This window comes from Pelobates fuscus, chromosome 1, assembly GCF_036172605.1.
Source record: "Pelobates fuscus isolate aPelFus1 chromosome 1, aPelFus1.pri, whole genome shotgun sequence".
Classification (NCBI taxonomy): domain Eukaryota; kingdom Metazoa; phylum Chordata; class Amphibia; order Anura; family Pelobatidae; genus Pelobates; species Pelobates fuscus.
In genome coordinates this window covers 426424634-426442960 of record NC_086317.1, presented here as the reverse complement: position 1 = coordinate 426442960, position 18327 = coordinate 426424634, and the positions used below count along the sequence as shown (strand labels likewise).

Genomic DNA, 18327 nt, shown 5'->3' with positions numbered 1-18327 from the left:
CCACCCGCACATTCTCTTGACCAATCAATACAAATAAGAATTAACTTCCTGCTTGACCGCATGGCCTGTCCAGCACAATGGAGGAGGGGAATACTACATCCTGTATTCTCGCACATGCTCCGTACACTACTGATCGTATCTTTGCCACGTGCAACCAACCGACTGATACGTCAGCATATGCACGTACACATGCCACGTGGTAATCTCGGCCTACTAAATTTATTTTTACCGAGATTCCACCACACTTTCTGCAGCACAGTTCCATTTAATACATTGACTTGTTAAACAGTTCATTCACTGCATGGAAACAGGTTCACAGTAAATGTAAGACATCCACCCTGGGCATTGAAGGTTAAGCACAGCACTTACAGCAGTTCTATTTATTTATTTTGAGTGGGTAGGGATTACTTTGTTTGGGGGGCACTTTGGGTGTGGGAGTGACAATTATGAAGCTCTCACACAGACATCCTGGGTGATGTGCAGGTTGCACAGGGTGAATCAGGAGTGTGAAAAGAGTGAGTGCGGGGGGTGGGGCAGCAAATTGCATATTCACCTGTGTAGCCAAAGCATCTTACACCGACCCTGCAGGCAATCACACTTGTAAAACTTGTGACATAGAAAGAAGGGCAATCAGTACCCACCCAGGACACACAGTCACACACAATTACAGTCACAGACATAGTCAGGGGAGGGCTGGCAGCCTTAGGAAATCCAGTCAAGTGGCCCATTGCACCACCGAATCAGTTCACCATCCAAATTGACATGTGCGGCAATGACAAAAACACAGGGCACGGGGAGAGACAGACATAGTGCCTATAATTTACACTAATTCTATGCCATGGGGCAGTTGCGTACACACAATCCATGGGGCTCCGTTGTGAAACTGATGGCCTCCTCCTGAGGGTGATGATGGCTAATCCACGGGCTGCTCTTTCCCAGCGAGCAGGTCAGGTCAACACGCTGTGTCCAGCTCAGCTCACTCGGTCGGCAGCCTGGCCCCTGTGATCTGACTTGAAATTGCAGGCTGCAGCCAGTTACACCAAGTCTCTCCCTCGCTCCACTGGTCTGCGTAGTGCCTATCCTCTGCCTCCAACCTCCAAAAAGATTGTCTGTGCGAGGACTTGGAGACTGGGATTTGTAGTTCCCTGCTGAGCTAAAGCTTGGTTCTCCCCACCCCCTGGATGCATCAGCTCTCACTCCCTGTCACCCAGTGAGCGACCGTTCCATTCCCCCTCCCTTTGACTCCACAGCCAAGCGACAGCCAAGAGATTCTGTGTCTGCTTCAGCGGCAGGCAAGCAGGCAGAGACATTGGCCATTTTAACATGATTTAGGCAGGGCCGTTGCAAGGATTTTTGGGTACCCAGGCGAAGTTGATTTTGGCCCCCCACCCAAAAGCATCTTCACCTGTGTGTCTCTAAACCCGCCTTTTGTGTCTTATCCCCTTTTTTAAATTTGTTACCCCCTTTAGGGTATCTTATCCCCTATTTTTCCCCATTGTGTGTCTTACACCTCCCTTGTGTATCTCTTACAATCCCCCTTTTTTGTGTCTTACTCCCTCTAGCCCCTTTGTGTGTCTCCTTCTCTCCCAGACCCTTTGTGTCTGTGGCGAAACCAACTTCGCCACTGTGAACTGGAGAAGCCTGGTTGCTAGCCTCCTGCCCTGCGATTACGGCCCCTGGACATATTGCTCTATAAACACTATATTTGGGCATGTAATAATTTATATTGCTGCTACTGGCCCTTTAAATTCAGCGATGGACATATTGGGACTTTTGGGACTAATGTCCCTTTAAGACTTTGTAACATATCACAGTAATACTGTCTTAAATATTATGTAGGTATTTATGTGTTCAGTTAAACTGGGGATATGTAGAAATGTGTGTTTTATGTTTTAAATGTATCAGTATGTAATTTTATGTCTTTTACTGTCTTTTTGTCACGACTAGTAATGTGGTCCAGCACGCAGAACTTATGTAAACATATACATAAGTAAGAAAAGGAAAATAATAGGATAGAGCGTAAACCGGACCTTAGAATGGCCGGACTAATACGCTAGAGACAGAGAATGGTCAAAGGGAAAGCCGAGGTCAAGGAAGCCAGAAAATACTCAATACCGATAAAACAAGCCAAGTCAGGGAAACCAGAGATCAGAATAACCAGGGAAACGCCAAGGATCAGGATACCAGGAAATCAGAAACACAGAATCAGCACTCTCAGGAAACCAGGAAACTGAAACCACGACATGGCAAAGTAATGGGGAAAGCTAGGGGTTTAAATACCCCTCTCTAGGCTATGATTGGTCAGAGGGCGACCTCTGACCCCAAAACGTGCGTGTGCGTTGACGTCGTGACGTCACGCACACGTTGGTATAATTCTCGGGGGCGGGGCTAGCAATAGACGCGACCACGCGGTCGGCGCCATCTTGGATCTGGGCGCGATGCCCGGGAGAACTACGTGCGCGGTTCCCGGCTCGCCGACGAGCAGGTGAGCTCGTGTAGTCGGAGCGGTCGTGCCGGTCGGGCACGACCGTGAGGCTCGGCGGGCCGGTGACCGCAACACTTTTTGTAACCATGTGGTTAATGGAGTCTGACTCTAGTCCTAGATAATTGGATTACTTCTCCAATTATCTCCAGGGCAGAAGGGAGGAAGCCGGGATGCATTGTGGGGGATGTTTTACTTCTGTTTGAGCCAGATTGTGCCATGCTGCAAGCCAGGGCCCAAAAGATACTTTTACTAACTCTTGAACCCCTGGTCTGATTCATGCAATTTTTGAGTATGTTGTTCCCCCGAATGGATTGATTGTGAATATGTATTTTTATGCGAATAGGATGTATGGTTTTGAAGTTACAGATATTGTGTAAAAGTTATGTTTTAAACTGTATAATAAGTGGATTATCTCTCAGGCTAAGGGGAGGGGATGTGTGGGTTGTACCATATCTCGGATTGGTTATTTTATGCCTCCCCCTGGGTGTGGCCTGTATGTGGATTATTGTAATAAAAGCCAGACTGGGTGTCCCAGTCCAGAGTTCCTGTTTAACCCTCAAAATGAAGTGTCGTCTCGTTCTTGGGGGGAATTGGATTGTAAGCTGACTGCCAGGAGTGTAAGCGGATTGTATGCTTTTCTTGTTCAGCTGTTCCAGTTCGGAGTGTTATCTTGTATCCAGTTCGGGAGTTTGGTGTTCTGCAGTAGCTGTGCCTGTCTCTCAAAAAGGGGATTATCGCCTAAACTGGGTTTTATCCTCTTGTAAGTGAAACGGTCCGTTACAATTGGTGGCAAGCGGCGGGATCGTTCCTACAACCAGAGGGACAGCTACAGACAACACTATTCCTGGATTACAAAGTGAGGGCAACGCCAGTACCCGTACAGCGCCCCTATCTACGAAGGATTTTGGGAAAATGGGCAACACGCACACCTGGGCAACACACACACCTGAGGAAGAGAGTGAATTAGAATGGAGAGATAATGCCCGGATAAGATTATGGTATGATGCCCGGGAAGAAGTCCAGTATCAACGGCAGCAGCGCTTTCCTGGTACCGCATACCTGTTGGAGGAACAAATGGCCTGGCGGATGCCGCTTCTGGGGGACCAACCCGGAGGGGAGCGGGTAAGACAACTTGAGTACCTCGTGGAAAGGGAACTGAGCCTGGACGTCTCATACCGGGCACTGTGGTGGTACACTGTCCAGCCAGAGACGTGGAGGGCAGAGGGCATCCAGCCGGAGGGGGATCACTACACTAGCCCTGGCCTGTTGTGGAAGGCCCTAACAGAAGACGTCGACTTCGGCAGTCCAGCAGAGTCACGGTACTGGGCTATCATGCATTACCGGAGTGAGATGTTACAGGGCCCGAGATCTATTGGACTGGGACAAGACCTCCGCCGTTTCGCTGCCATGGAACAAGGGCTGGAGATGGACTATGTAGAACTATTAAATTCCGGCCCGGATCCCCAACGGCAGTGTGTGCCCCAGGGAGCAGAAGGTGCAGTCCTTCCTCCCCAGCGGCAGTGTGTACCCCAGGGAGCTGATGGTGTCGTCCATCCTCCCCAGCGGCAGTGTGTGCCCCAGGGAGCCGAAGGTGCAGTCCTTCCTCCCCAGCGGCAGTGTGTACCCCAGGGAGCTGGGGGGGCACAGTTACACACAGTAACCTCTGCACAGTTACACACAGTAACCAAATCTGCTTCCTGAGTCCTAACTTTCTGGACACTGGTGGCAGGGGAGGAGTGGAGGCTGGAGCAGATTCCCTGGTGGTTCTGGCAGTAGATAATTTGAAGGCATGGTTGTGCTGGTGGAACAGGTGTGAGTATCTGCGTTTACTGCTTCGGTATGGGTGGTTGACGCCCGTGCAGTGCCCCTCTTCCTCCGGCACCCAGGGCAAATGCTCCCTCAGCCCCTCCAGGTTTTGCCGCATTGGAAGAGGATACACTTATATTATTATATAACAGAAGTAAGTACACTCTCATACTGCAATCACCAAGTATAAAGTGCTCACAGTTGCACTGAACTGGGGAAATCTATATGCAAATGTCTGTTATGGCAAAGAGTTAGGGTTCACATTGGCTAAGGAGAGTAGCAGAACTAATGTAGAGAGGGCCCTGGTGCAGGAAAGATTTTTGGACCCCCCTCTAGTTCAAGAGTTGCTAAAAGGTAGATCCCTTTCTGTAGTACAATTCCATCAATGCTATGCCACCCGGGGATCTACCAATTGCCAATCCCACACAGATGCACACCATGACACACAGATACACACACACTGATACACGCACACACCTTGACACACAGATACACACACTTACTGATACAGATACACATACAAACTGACACAAGCACAGATACACACACTTACTGATACAGATACAAATACACACTGACACACACACATACAGACACACACACATACTGACACATACACACTGACACACACACATGCTAACACAGATACACATAAACACTAACACAGAGACACACAAACATACTAAATACAGTTAAAGGTACAATGCACACACAAAAACAAAAATACTATTCTACATTTTACAAGTGTACTTAAAATCACATATCTTAGCAAACAAATATGGGGATTCAGTTATACCATATGGTCATATTGTGTTAAGCACACCACTAGATTACAGTACCCCAATATCGGTCTTACACTACTTTTAACATGGAAGTTTTACATGCTAACTTGCAATACTTACAGCTTAAACTGCTTCCAAAGACTGTTCAATGTGTGCTTTCCTGTGGTCACCTCCAAAGGGGCACCTATCTTTACGGCAGCACCACAACAACACAACTACTGCCACACATACTGACATAGATATGCATACACGTTGACACACAAATTCCAACACAGATATACATACACACTAACACACAAATCATTATTTCCATACTTTTATCCACCCACCTGTTTCCATATAATTTGGGGGCAGGAAGGTATCTTATATACACAGACTTATTTAAAAAAAAAAAAAAAAACATTTATTCTAGTTTAAAGAAAAATGAGTGCATTATTGCTGTTAGGCTCCGTTATACATTCACAAACCAAATGAGCTCCTGGAAAAGAGGGACATTAGGAAAGAAAAGAGGGACAGATCTGCATTTGGGCTGAAATTAGGGACTGTTCTTCCTACATAGAGACACTTGGGAGTTATGGTATAGGTCACACATGGGTATTTTTATAATAAATGATTAAGAGTACACACACATATATATCACACACACTTGGGAAGAAGTATGAGTTAGAAGTCGTGTTTGTTATGGACATGTTCTACAACATAAATATTTCAGGGTATTGGTAAATTGTAGAAAAAAAGACCACTGTCCTTATTGGCAAATTTATATAAATGTATTTACATATGTTTATGAATTGATGTACATGACAATGATACCATATTTACAGTGTTAGTATACAATCTACCCTGTGCCCATAGTGTACATTTTTTCTAGTGTGGCTATTGTGGCTTGAAATATAATATTCCCTTGAATTTCTAACAATTCACATTTTAGTGTATACCTAACTAGAATGAATGGGAGCTGTTGTAATTTTACGAATAGGGTGAAGGATTGAAAACCATCACCACTAAACAGCTATGTCCCTGAATGAGAGGGAGCTCTCACCCTGCTGGGAATGGCATGCCTGTCGCACGTGGTGACGTGTCGCTCGATCTGATTGGCTGTTTACCCGGAAGTCCGTGTTGGTCCTGTTGTGCGTGTCACTGGGATCCACGTCTGCGTTCCACGGCTCAGACTGTGACTGTAAGGAGGTGGTGTACAGTCTGCCTGCATAACCAGCGATGATGGCTGACTTAGACCTGAGTGGAGGCAGTGCAGCCCTTTCTAATTCTTCCACTTCTTCCCAGACCTCCAACCCACTGTCAAGGAAACTCAATAAGATCCTGGAGACCCGCCTGGACAATGACAAGGTGAGAGGTGCTCAGCTCTCCTGGTTATGTTTACAGGAAGTAAGGTACCAGATATATAAATTATATTGTTAATACAGTTTGTATCAGGGAAAAGTATTATATTGCATATTAAGGACTAAAAACTTATTTTATCGAGATTTTATCACTGTCAGGTTGAGTGTTCATTGCTGTGCAAGTAGTGGACAGGTTTACAGAAACAAGCCCAGATAGTGCTTGTACTGAGATTGACAGGGTTACTCAAAGAATCAATAATGGACAGAAATTCTCCAGTGAACTTGAAATTTTAGGCCAACATAGCCTAATTGGAAAATAAAACCCAGCTAAATTCTCCCACTGCACTTCAGTTGTGTAGTGAATAAACCACAAATTCACTAAACACTACATTGTTGGAAAATGTGTCCAGCTTAGGTATAGTCACATCTTGGTTAAAATTTACAGTTCACATGGTTATTCACTAAAATGTGTGAAATTCGAAATGCAAATGAATATCATATTTCAGGCTGCAATAGCTAAACTAAAAAAAAAATGATGTTCCTTATATTTTCTATTCACCTTTTGTTTAGACTAAAAATGTAAAGGGACACTATAGTCACCAGAACAACTACAGCTTATTAAGTGTTCTTGCATAGCAAGACCACTTAATGTTATCTCACATATAATATTATTATTATAGCCAAATTTGCCACCCTAACTCCTCCCACAGTTTTTACACTACATAGACAAAAATATACCAAAACGTGCAGATTGTTCCCGATCGGATTGCTATACTTTGTGGAACGTTTCGCCGAATGGTTCTTGGAATATCGTCGTTCTTGCGGCGAAATTTGTCCCATAGGAATGAATGGCAAAGCTAGAGTGGGAGCTGGCAAAAGCTGAAAAATCAGGACATTATTTCTAAACTGCCACCACTCCCTCATTTTCAGGCCCAACTACACAAATCTTATATCAAAACGTTCAGCTATCCCGGCTGCCACTAAAAATGTCCACAGCTAAGCCATAATCCTGATAGTTTTCACAATATGACCATTTGTTTGCAACTCACGCCGTCCATTGACATTCATTGAAACTCCACTCTAACTAACTCAAATTTGAAGGGCAATTTCTAAACTGCGACTGTGCCTTCATTGTTAATATCTCAGAGACATACTATACATCAAAATGTAGGTCTGGGTCTTGTGATTCTCACAATATAAAGCTCTTCACTGTAGGATTTATAGTTTTTAAAATACGACCGTTTGAAGATGGCAACCGCCAAAATACTCTGACCTGTGCCAGGCTGGAGCAGCAAGTGATGTCATAGACAGGGCCTTTTGTACACCTGCTAATGTTTTTATAAATGTATGGTTTAATGTAACTGTGAAGCACTTTGAGCAACAACGTTGCAATTAAATGTGCTATATAAATAAATAATAAGTTACCCCGCTCACTCCAGTTGTAAACTACTGGTGGAGGCAAGAACACTTCTCACAATTTCCCCAAAAATTGTAGCTTTTCTAGTTGTATTTGTTCTGGCGAGTATAATTATTCCCTTCAGGCTTTTTGCAGAGCAAATGCTGTGTTTACATTACAGCCTAGGGATACCTCCACTGGGCACTCCTCAGATGACTACTAGAGGTTCTTCCTGGGGCACAATGTGCAGCACTGACATTCAGTGTCTCCACCCTCTGTATGTAGACACAAAACTTTCCTCATAGAGATGCACTGATTCAATGCATCTCTATGAGGAGATGCTGATTGGCCAGGGCTGTGTTTGACTTGTGCTGGCTCTGCCCCTGTACCACTTCCTTGACAGTCTCACCCAATCTAATGCTTTGCTATGGGAAAGCATTATGATTGGCTGAGATCACCATTTCACATAATGTCCGCCAATGAGGCCGGTCAAGGCAGAGCCAGCACCAGCAGGCTGGAATAAATTTTTTTTTTTACCATATTTAGGGGGGGCAAATAAGTGTCATGGAGGCTAGATGGTGTTTTTTACACTATAGGGACAGGCATACATGTTTGTGTTCTGACCCTATAGTGTTCCTTTAAATTCATGCCTATACTGACATCCATGATCACACTACTCTCACTACTTTTGATTATTTTTGTTACATACAATTTCATAGCTTGGCATCATCAGCCGTACAACAGCACCTCTTACTGCCTTTGAATATGTATTTCTAATGTATCATCACTCCACTCCATGTTATACTCTGTATTTATTTGTGCAAAGTTTAAATTAATTCACTTTGCCTTCCCAGCAATTCACCCTTTAGCAAATAATTGTGCGTGTTTTCAACATATTAAAGGAAAACTCTAACTTTGGGAATACATGTTTGTATTCCTAACTGTGTTTTCCTATATATTTAGGTGCCCCGAGAAATAGAAAAAGAAATACATGTTATTTACCTTTAGTACCCCACCATGTGTTGCTGTGGCTTCCACCCCTCCTTTCCATTACCGATGATCTCAGCCAAACCATTGCTTCCCCATAGGAAGCATTGGTGGCTAGTGCTCATGTGCGGCTATTGTTATGCTGTGCCAGTCAGCATCTTCTCATAGAGATGCAATGCCTCCAGTGGTCCTGTAAAGATTGCAGGATCCACCAAAAAGAGCCACTAGTGTCTGTCTGAGTGTCAGCCACTAGAGGTGGCCATAGGAAACAGTGGAAAAGCTCCTTTTTTATTATTATTATATTACCAATACTATATATGAAGGGATACTGGTTTAAATAGAAATTCCATTTTTTGGATGTAAGCGAACCTCATAATTAAAGTGCATGTGCTTTAGTTCATGTGTTTGTTTATTTAGCTGCCAAAAACAAATGTTCTCCTTTTTACTTTAGCATGCAAAACTATTCGTCGGTTTCGGCACACCACAACTGACTTGTATTTACTACTATGGTCCAAATCTTGTGCCAATGGTGTTCAGTTAAATAGCCATACAAAGCCTTCGCACAAACCGATATTCCAGTAAGCCGTAAAAAAAACAAACCAAACAGGGCAAAAACCTTGATGAATGCAAAACAGATTTTATTATGAAATACATGACAAGGCCAGGTTATATAACGTCCTGTGTAAGCTCGCAATCTGACCGAGGAATATACCTGCAATATGCTGCTAATTTCCAACATCCTGTAATTATGTTTTAAATTTTATCTTCTTTGCAGGAAATGCTAGAAGCCCTTAAAGCCCTCTCCAGTTTCTTTACAGAAAATAGCCTTAGAAGTCGCAGAAATCTACGTGGTGATATAGAAAGGCGCAGCTTATCTATAAATGAAGAGTTTGTTGCTATTTTCAAAAATGTTAAGGAGGTAAGATTTTTTTTTTCTATTATGATTTTTGAATGGAGTCTATATTGAAACCTCTGGGTGAAATAAGTGAATATGGCAATTTTGTAATATTACCTGCTCATTCTCACTTATCTCTTTGTTTTCCTGGCTTGGATGCCAATGAGCTGACAGCCTCCAGGTCGGATATCTTCTCCGTTATCTCGTAATAATTAGATAACTCACCCTGTAAAATTCTCACGTTTTACATTTTCTTTAAAGCGCTGTTATTATTATGTTTACATCTGCATTCTATTATTGTGGGTGGGATCACAGGTTGATGGATGTTCTTGTCTCTTTTTGAATGCATGTCTCTCTATTTAACTTGTGGTTTATTTTATGCACATTGTCTTGATAAAGGTCCCTGAAATGGACCGAAACATTGAATGCCCCTCCAGGAAAGTTTAGACCCCTAAGTGCTTAAGTACTCTCCCTATTTGCATTGTAAGTTATGCTGGAGAATCACATACCTTGAAGTCCTGAGTGTATGATTACTGGATATTATTATTATAATATATATATCAAGGAACAATGCACTCAGGACTCAAAGGTACACACAGATGAAAAATGCGCTATAGTGCTCGTTTAAACCTTGCAATGTAAATATTGCTGTTCCTCCAGGAAAGGCAATGTTTTAAACTGCAGGGTTAAGGGTTGCTTGGCACCAAGACCACCTCATTGAGATGAAGTGATCTGAGTGCCTATAGTGTCCCTTTAAAAGAGGATGGGTCTTTTTAGAGTAGCTAGCTCTGGGACTGACAACCAGAATTGTTATTTATTCCAATATAGTACAGAAATTGGAATTTCATTTCAAACATTCACAAACTGTTCATTTTTCAGGAGCTTGAAAGTATAAATGAAGATGTTCAAGCAATGAGTAACTGTTGCCAGGACATGACCAGTCGATTAAAGGTAAGAGCATATATTGTATTAGAATGACGATATCTCATTGGCTGATTTTAAAATGAAAGCCGTGAATTAAATTAATATATATATATATATATATAATATACTAGATAATCCCCCGCACTCACGCTTAGTTATGTATCCAATTCGCCGGGTGCTGGCATGAACTCCAATGGAAATATTGCTGCAAAAAACTGCCGCTCACCGGTCTTGTAAAAATCCAAAATTTTATTAAACAAGAGTTAAAAGAGAGACCAACGTTTCAGTCCCAGCTCGGGACTTTCCTCAGGGTAACAGAACAATAAGTACAATGACAACATACCAACAATATATAGGTGAATCTAATTGGTAAAACTCACCCAGGTGCAGTGAAAACGTGTGGACCGTGTACTATAGCCCTTCCGGGTATGCGCGCGCACACCCGCTGAGACTCCTCCCACTGTACGTGCACGTAATACGTGCTGTGACGTGCTTTGTGTCTATAGTTGCTAAGCAACATACTGTGTCCACAATCTGCAGGCTGAGCAAAGAAATGGTGAAAGGTCTTAGACAGTGTGCTATCATACTGAGATACACCTGCGTGACAACAATGTGCCCAAAATCTATGACCTAAACAGCGTATGCTGTATAATCTTAAACATGTATGGGAATAGAAAAATATATTTATATCATCCAAGAAGCAGTGTATGTTCCGCAGTGATGCAGAACTAAGTAATGAATGTGATGGATAGCCATAGAAGATAAGAGGTATATATATGACCCAAGAACCGTGTCCTAGATATATGAACCGCTGTGTTGCAGTACATGATTATAAACATAATCAATGTGCCTGTGGTTATAAATCTGCCTATTGTATAAATACCACCCGTGCAAGTAACATCCGTTGCAGTGTGGGATATACTACCCCACGACTTGTGATACAAGTGTACATGCTACATAACGAAAAAAATATATCAAAACAAAATATGCAGGGTAAATATAATAGGTGAAAAAATGTTAATACCTCATTGTACATATCTCTCTATATAATGAGAGCAATTACCCGAGTACAATATAAATCACAATACATAACTTAATGATAAATAATACACTATAAAAATTGATACAAGCTATAGGAGTTAAATAAATGCATAATATGGGATATTTTCATTTAACCCTTTCGGAGCCACGGTTCCTAACTGATAAATCCAAAACGCTTCTTTTTGGAGCAGCATCCGACCCCTGTTACCACCCCTTTTAGGGCAAGGTACATGGTCTATACTCACAAATTTGAGTGAGGATAATGGATGTGCTTTCTCCAAGAAATGTTTGGCCACCGGTTTGTCAGATTGGCCATCTCGATAGGCCAGCCTGATACTTGACCGGTGGCCACGTATACGTTCACAGATGGGGGTTTCCGTCTTACCCACATAATAAAGCCCACATGGGCACATGAGCTTATAGATGACATAGGGTGTCTTGCAGGTAATGGTGTGCCTGATGTCATACGTTTTGTTGGTATGAGGATGGCAAAACTTCTTAGATGGGATCATATGTCCACAAGTTACACACCCCAGACAACGTACACAACCGCGTATGTTGGACTTCAATGTCTTCGTGTAACTGTCCACTGGATCCGTGTGTACCAACATATCACGTAGGTTTTGATTTCTTCTATAGCAGATCATTGGCGGTTCCTTAAAGATCTTGGGCAGAGAGTCATCCGTGGATACCATCTTCCAATTGTCCTTGATTAGTGCTGTAACCTTGTCTGCAGAGTTGTGGAAGGTCAATGGGAACACCATACGCTGTGAAGAGTGAGCCTTATCCTTACTTGGGGCACATCTGGCTTGAATGAGTGCTTCTTGCAGCACTTTATCTGCATAGCCTCTATTCACAAATTTCTGGGTCATTGATTTCAATTGTATCTCTGCTGTATCAGCATTTGAGTTGTTCCGTATTACCCTTTGATATTGCGCCTTGGGTATAGATTTTTTCAAAGCCCACGGGTGTGCACTCTGAGCGTGCAGTAGGGTGTTTCTGTCAGTTGGTTTTGAAAACAAGGTATATTCAACTCCTTTAGATCCATAAGACAGTTCCAAATCCAAGTATTGGACTGCATGTTCACTAATGTTAGAAGTGAACCTGATCGGTGTAGGCAACTGATTCAGTGTATCCACCATATTCTGAGCTTGTTCTGCCGTGCCGTTCCAAATTATAAGCAGATCATCAATGTAGCGATAGTACCCCATTATTGATCCTGCATATGGGGTTAGTATATGTTGTATTTCATACATATACATGTATGCATTCGCATATCTTGGTGCTACTGCCGAACCCATAGAGGTTCCCGCTGTCTGTAGGTACCATTTATCTTCAAATCTGAAATAGTTGTTACTCAAAATAAACAATAATAGCTCAAGTGCAGCTTCTATAGGGGGGCCTTGGTATAATGATGTGTTACATAATACTTGCCGCATCGCCTCTACCCCTTCTGTATTGGGGATGACTGTATATAAATTGGATACATCCATGGTGATAAAAATCGGTGTTGTATCTTCAAACGTCAAGGCTTTAAGATGTAGTAATAAAGACTGTGTGTCTTTGACACAAGTATACAGGGCTTCAACTGGATCTTTAAAAAGAAAATCTAGCCACTGTGCAATAGGTTCAAGTATGCCGTCAATGGCTGAGACGATGGGTCTCCCAGGTGGTCTCTGAGCATTTTTGTGTATTTTTGGAATACTGTATATCACTGGAGTGCGGGGGTGGGTTTTGTTCAAAAAATGATATAATTCTATATCTATATATCCGGCTCTTAAAGACATATCCAATATGTCTACCAGTTTCTTCTGTATTTCTGCCGTGGGATCTCCCTTTAACTGGAAATACGTATCCCTGTCCATCAGCTGTCTTTTCAAATCATCAGAATAATGTCCATAGTCCATAAGGACGATACCGCCTCCCTTATCCGCGGGGCGGATAACTATGGTGGAATCGTTAGACAGTTCTTTGAGTAAAGATCGCTCTTGTTTGGTTATGTTGTGCTGTGGTTTAAGTCTGCGAGAAAAAATATCCTGGGACATCTTAGCAGTAGACGATAAAAAAGTTTTAATAGTGTGTTTGGTACTGTGCGGATCAAATGTAGACCTGGTCTTGAATCTACCGGTTCCCGTCTCAGACATAGATGACTGCTGTATTGGAGTGTTTTGAAAAAACTCCTTAAGTCTCATTTGTCTCCCAAATTGAAATAATTCAGTGCTCCATTTGAATATGTTAGGGCCACATGTGGGTATAAACGACAGCCCCTTGCTTAAAATGCTTATTTCAATAGAGCTGAGGGGTCTTCGGGAGAGATTGAAAATGGGATTTACCTCCTGAGCGGCGGTTTCCCCTTGGGCGCCGGGTTTGATCTTACGACCTCTCCTGATCCTATGTCTTCGTCTCCTCGGTTTCTGCTTCTGGTCATAGTCCCTGTGCCCACCTTCCCTAAAAAAGGAGTGGGTTCTGATTGTACATCACTCTCAGATGCTGACTCCCCTGATGTAATATCCACCGTGGGGATGTTGGGGCGCACAATTCTCTTCATAAACCTTCTAGGTCTAGGAGGGCGATCACCTGCAAGCCATCGGTATACTCGATGATCGTGGTAGTCTTGCTGTACTCTCTCAAACTTCTGTTTTTTAAATTTCACCAACTCAGTTTTATACTTGAGTACTTCCATCTTGAGCTGCTGCTGTATCTTGGCGCCTTCACTGGAGGCTAGTAATACTGAGTGTTCTATTTCCAACTCTGCTATATTGCGCTTAACATCTACCAGATCAGATTTTAAGATAGATGTTAAGCGCAATATAGCAGAGTTGGAAATAGGTTATTTATGTATAGGTTATTTATGCTGAATTGATCCTGATGAAAGCCACAGAGGTGGCTGAAACGTTGATGATGGCAGCAACCATATTTTAAATGAATTGAAATAAAGAAGAAATATTTTACCTATCTACAGACCGTGAGTGCAAGCCTTTATTTACTATTTTCTATGTTTTTTTTGGCTATGGCTTATTAAGCACCCGGCATTTTTTTCAAGATTTTGAGTGTGTGTGCTGGGTAACACTATATACTATATATATATATATATATATATATATATATATTTATTTTTTTTCCATTCATTATTTTTTATTGTGCAATATTATATAGAAGCAACCCCCATATCCACAACAGCAAAGCAGGAGTAGAAATTGACAAAGAAGAACACATAGATTGAAGGCATATACACATAGTGGTGTTATGTAGCCATCCTTATAATTGCACATTTTTATGATGTACAATAGAAATCCGCATACAAACACAAGCTTGGCTGACATGTCTAAGCTGGTAACAAATCAGTAAACTTAACGAAAAACAAGGATGCTAATGAGACATACTGACTGTAACTAGAACTAGATAATCATGTTTAGTAAACCACTTAAATCAAACTTAAGGCGTATAAAATAAAGTATAACATAACAGTGAGTATCACATGGTGACTCCCACAGATGGTGCCTAGAAGCAGTAGAGAAGGATGTGGGAAATACAGACTAAGAGGACCATGTTCAGCAAATTCCTATACTGGGCAGGGAGAGTGTTGGAATATTGATGTAGCAAAGGGCAATGGTGCGGTGGGGATAAGGTGATGTCCTCCTCAAGCCCCAGGCCTGTGTGAAAGCTAGCATTTGTGAGCCACGGGCTCGGGGGCTCTATGTGTGCAAGTCCAAGCCAAATCAGGTGCAACAGAAGGTCTAGGTATTCGGTCCCCACCATTGGCAGACAGTCTTCCGGCGATGCTTCGGGGACAAACCCCTGGTGGCCTTCGACCTAGGTAAGCAAGCAGCATAGGCTATGCCCGAGAGAGGACTTCTCAGCTCCCGGCTCCCAGCTCTTCCCTCTTCACCTCTCTATGAGGTTGTTTCTCCACATCTGCCAAGAAGTGTTGGAATATTTCATCCAGCTGTCATAGAGACTGATCCACCATACCACTATGATCTCCACAGGATTTTGGCAAGTTCTGACAGTGCTCTTAATTTCACAGGCATTTACTGTATAATTCCTGGATTCTGAGTGAGCAGTGTGTTCTCTCTGGCCTTATTACACAGACATGGTTGCTCAGCTATGCTGAAGTATCCTTTATTGACAGCTAGACAAACAGACTTCATTTGTTTTACAAATAGTCAGATCAGATTATATTTGTTTCTTGGGTTTGGGAATACAAAAGCAATTTTAATTCAAGCCCATGAAAATGCAATGTAAGGTGGTCTGGCTATGTTCTTTCGATCCTAATCGGTGCCATGATAAGAGGAATCAACATAGTAATTTTGGAGGTGTTTTCTGTGTTTAGAGCTCAGATAACATAAATTGCTTTCACTAGGTCACCTTAAGATTTCTTTAAAAGCTTTGACTCTAAGCAGGGTTCCCAAACACATGTGAACCTCTTAGGACATTCAAAGTTTTGGTTGGTTTGTTGGCAGTAAAGCAAATCTTGAATTAAGCCTGTCATTCTGCAATGGTTTTTTGAGGACATTTAAGCTTGTGGCCCAAATGCATCTTAACCCCGCACCATCCCATGCATTTTAAATGCTTTCTTCTTGCTGGGTGCTGTACCTGAAAATGTGATCTCACAGCTTAATTTATTTCCCTGCTTTATAACCTTCTGTGTCCAGTAACACAATAATCCACGCCTCAGGCAGCATTTAAAAAAGGTTTGTGTGAGTTGCAGTTAAACTTTCAAAAGCTAATAACTGAACTTCAAGTTCCTGTAAAACCCGTGCAGCTCTTAGTAGTACTGAGCCTGTTCACAGATGGTTTTGAAATGTTCTAGACAGCTTGTTCTCATGCACACTATGCAGACAGACTGTTTGACAGCGTTATAGGTGATTTACTCACGAATGTTCATCAGCTAGAGACTTTCACATCTCTAATCTCTGTACTCTGCTAGTACAAAAATAAGCAAGTATTTTTTTGCATACATTCTTCTGTGTTGTGCATTAAAAATGGGGGTTTCTTTATATTATAAAAAGCCACATCCAGGCCACAAGATTAACTGTTTAAATGTACTTTTCTGGATAGATGAATGTTGATCAACCAATTAATGTAGAGGTGGCCCGGGACAGATAGAGTAGATTAATAAAAACTTGGTGAGAGTGACATCTTTTCATAAATAATCTCAAAACAGTTCAGGTAGGGTGGAAGGTATATCCAGTTCCGACAAAGAAAAACTTCCACACACAGTGAGTCGATATACTGAGTGGACTTACACTTGCAATCAAAATTATTCAACCCCTGTTTACACCAAGTCTGGCTGCAGATCTTTTGCAGTAACCCAAGGGTTTTTCACAACCTGCCTTCTCAGAAATCTGTTGGCAGCCATTGACCGCTTCCTTTTCCTGCCGTGTCCAGGTAGTGTAATCACCATTCCTTTAACTTTGAACTTGCCAACTATGTTTTCAACTGTGTATCTTGGAACATTCACTGCCTTCTCTATATTTTTTTTTTTATCCTGTTCCTTGTTTGTGAAAGAGATGATCTCTTCTCTTAACTTTGTGGACCCTTATTTTGATTTAGTCATATTTCTAACATACAGTCAAACGTGACACTCAACAAATCCCAAGTCAGTTCAGGTATTTCAAGTGTTCCAGCTCAAGCACACCTGGTGCAACTATTGAATTTCTTGATAAATTGCATCGAGTGTGCTTGAGACAACACCTGTTTTGCATATTTATGCTGTTTTTGAGGGATTCTTCAATTCAAGTATTTAATAATTTTGACTAGAGAAGTCATAAGTTGCATTTTCAGTTGATTTTGGGGAAAATGCTTAAAGCATTTGTTGTGTTGAGCTATTTCAATTGCTTTTGTTTGATTTAGTCATTGCAAACAACTCAAAGTCTGTACATTTTAACAATATACCTGCTTTCTAAAGGGGGTTAAATAATTTTGATTCCAAATGTTTTTGGATATCTGCATTTACTTTTATTTGAATCTTATTATTACACTCCTCCCTTTCTAGTGCAGTGACCTTTTTGGTCAGATAATAAGGAAGTGGAATTTCTACTTTATTCGAGCTTAAGGCATTAACCAGTGCTTGGGTACAGGTAGACCCTTGTGTTTTGTCAAACTGCTAAAAAGCAAACAAACAATGATTTAACAACCCTAAGAATGCTGGGAAAGTGCATTGGGAATGCTGGACAGATTTACACATGTGCAGTTGGAAGGTGTTTTCACCTTGCAACATCCCGACAGGGTGGAAAAAGGGTGTCTGATCAGTGTGATCATGCAGGGCTGGCTGCAATGTCTGGTTTCATTACAGTGTTAGTACACCTGTCACGTCTGTGCTGCAGCCCACCCCATGTGTTCCCTCTTAAAGGGATACCATAAGAGCCAGGAGTACAGAGCTGTATTCCTGGCACTATAGCTCCCTCTGCCTCCCCTGTTCCTCATGCCTCATTTATTAATATCCCTTTATTTACTTTCGATGTTCCTCTGCGCTGGGTCATGGCTCCGCCTCCTCCGATGCCCCACGCTGATTAGACCTCCCCATAGGAAAGCATTGAATCAATGCTTTCGTATGGGGAAAAATCTGACGCTGGATGTCCTTATTCACAGCGTGAGGACGTCCAGTGTCAATTACTGGACCAAAGGTCCGCTGTGAACGAGACAGCCACTGGAGGCAGACAAAGTAC

At 42.2% G+C, this 18327-nt stretch overlaps 1 protein-coding gene across 1 annotated transcript in view; it reads left to right on the top strand.

Moving 5' to 3' along the window:
* The first annotated feature begins 6209 nt into the window (after window positions 1-6209).
* Window positions 6210-18327, top strand: part of COG6 (component of oligomeric golgi complex 6) — a 96668-nt gene continuing 84550 nt past the window's right edge. The window contains exons 1-3 of the mRNA XM_063444862.1: window positions 6210-6420; window positions 9572-9715; window positions 10571-10642. Of these exons, the coding sequence (XP_063300932.1) occupies window positions 6292-6420; window positions 9572-9715; window positions 10571-10642 (345 nt within the window). The 5' untranslated portion in view covers window positions 6210-6291. The remainder of the gene's footprint in view (window positions 6421-9571; window positions 9716-10570; window positions 10643-18327) is intronic.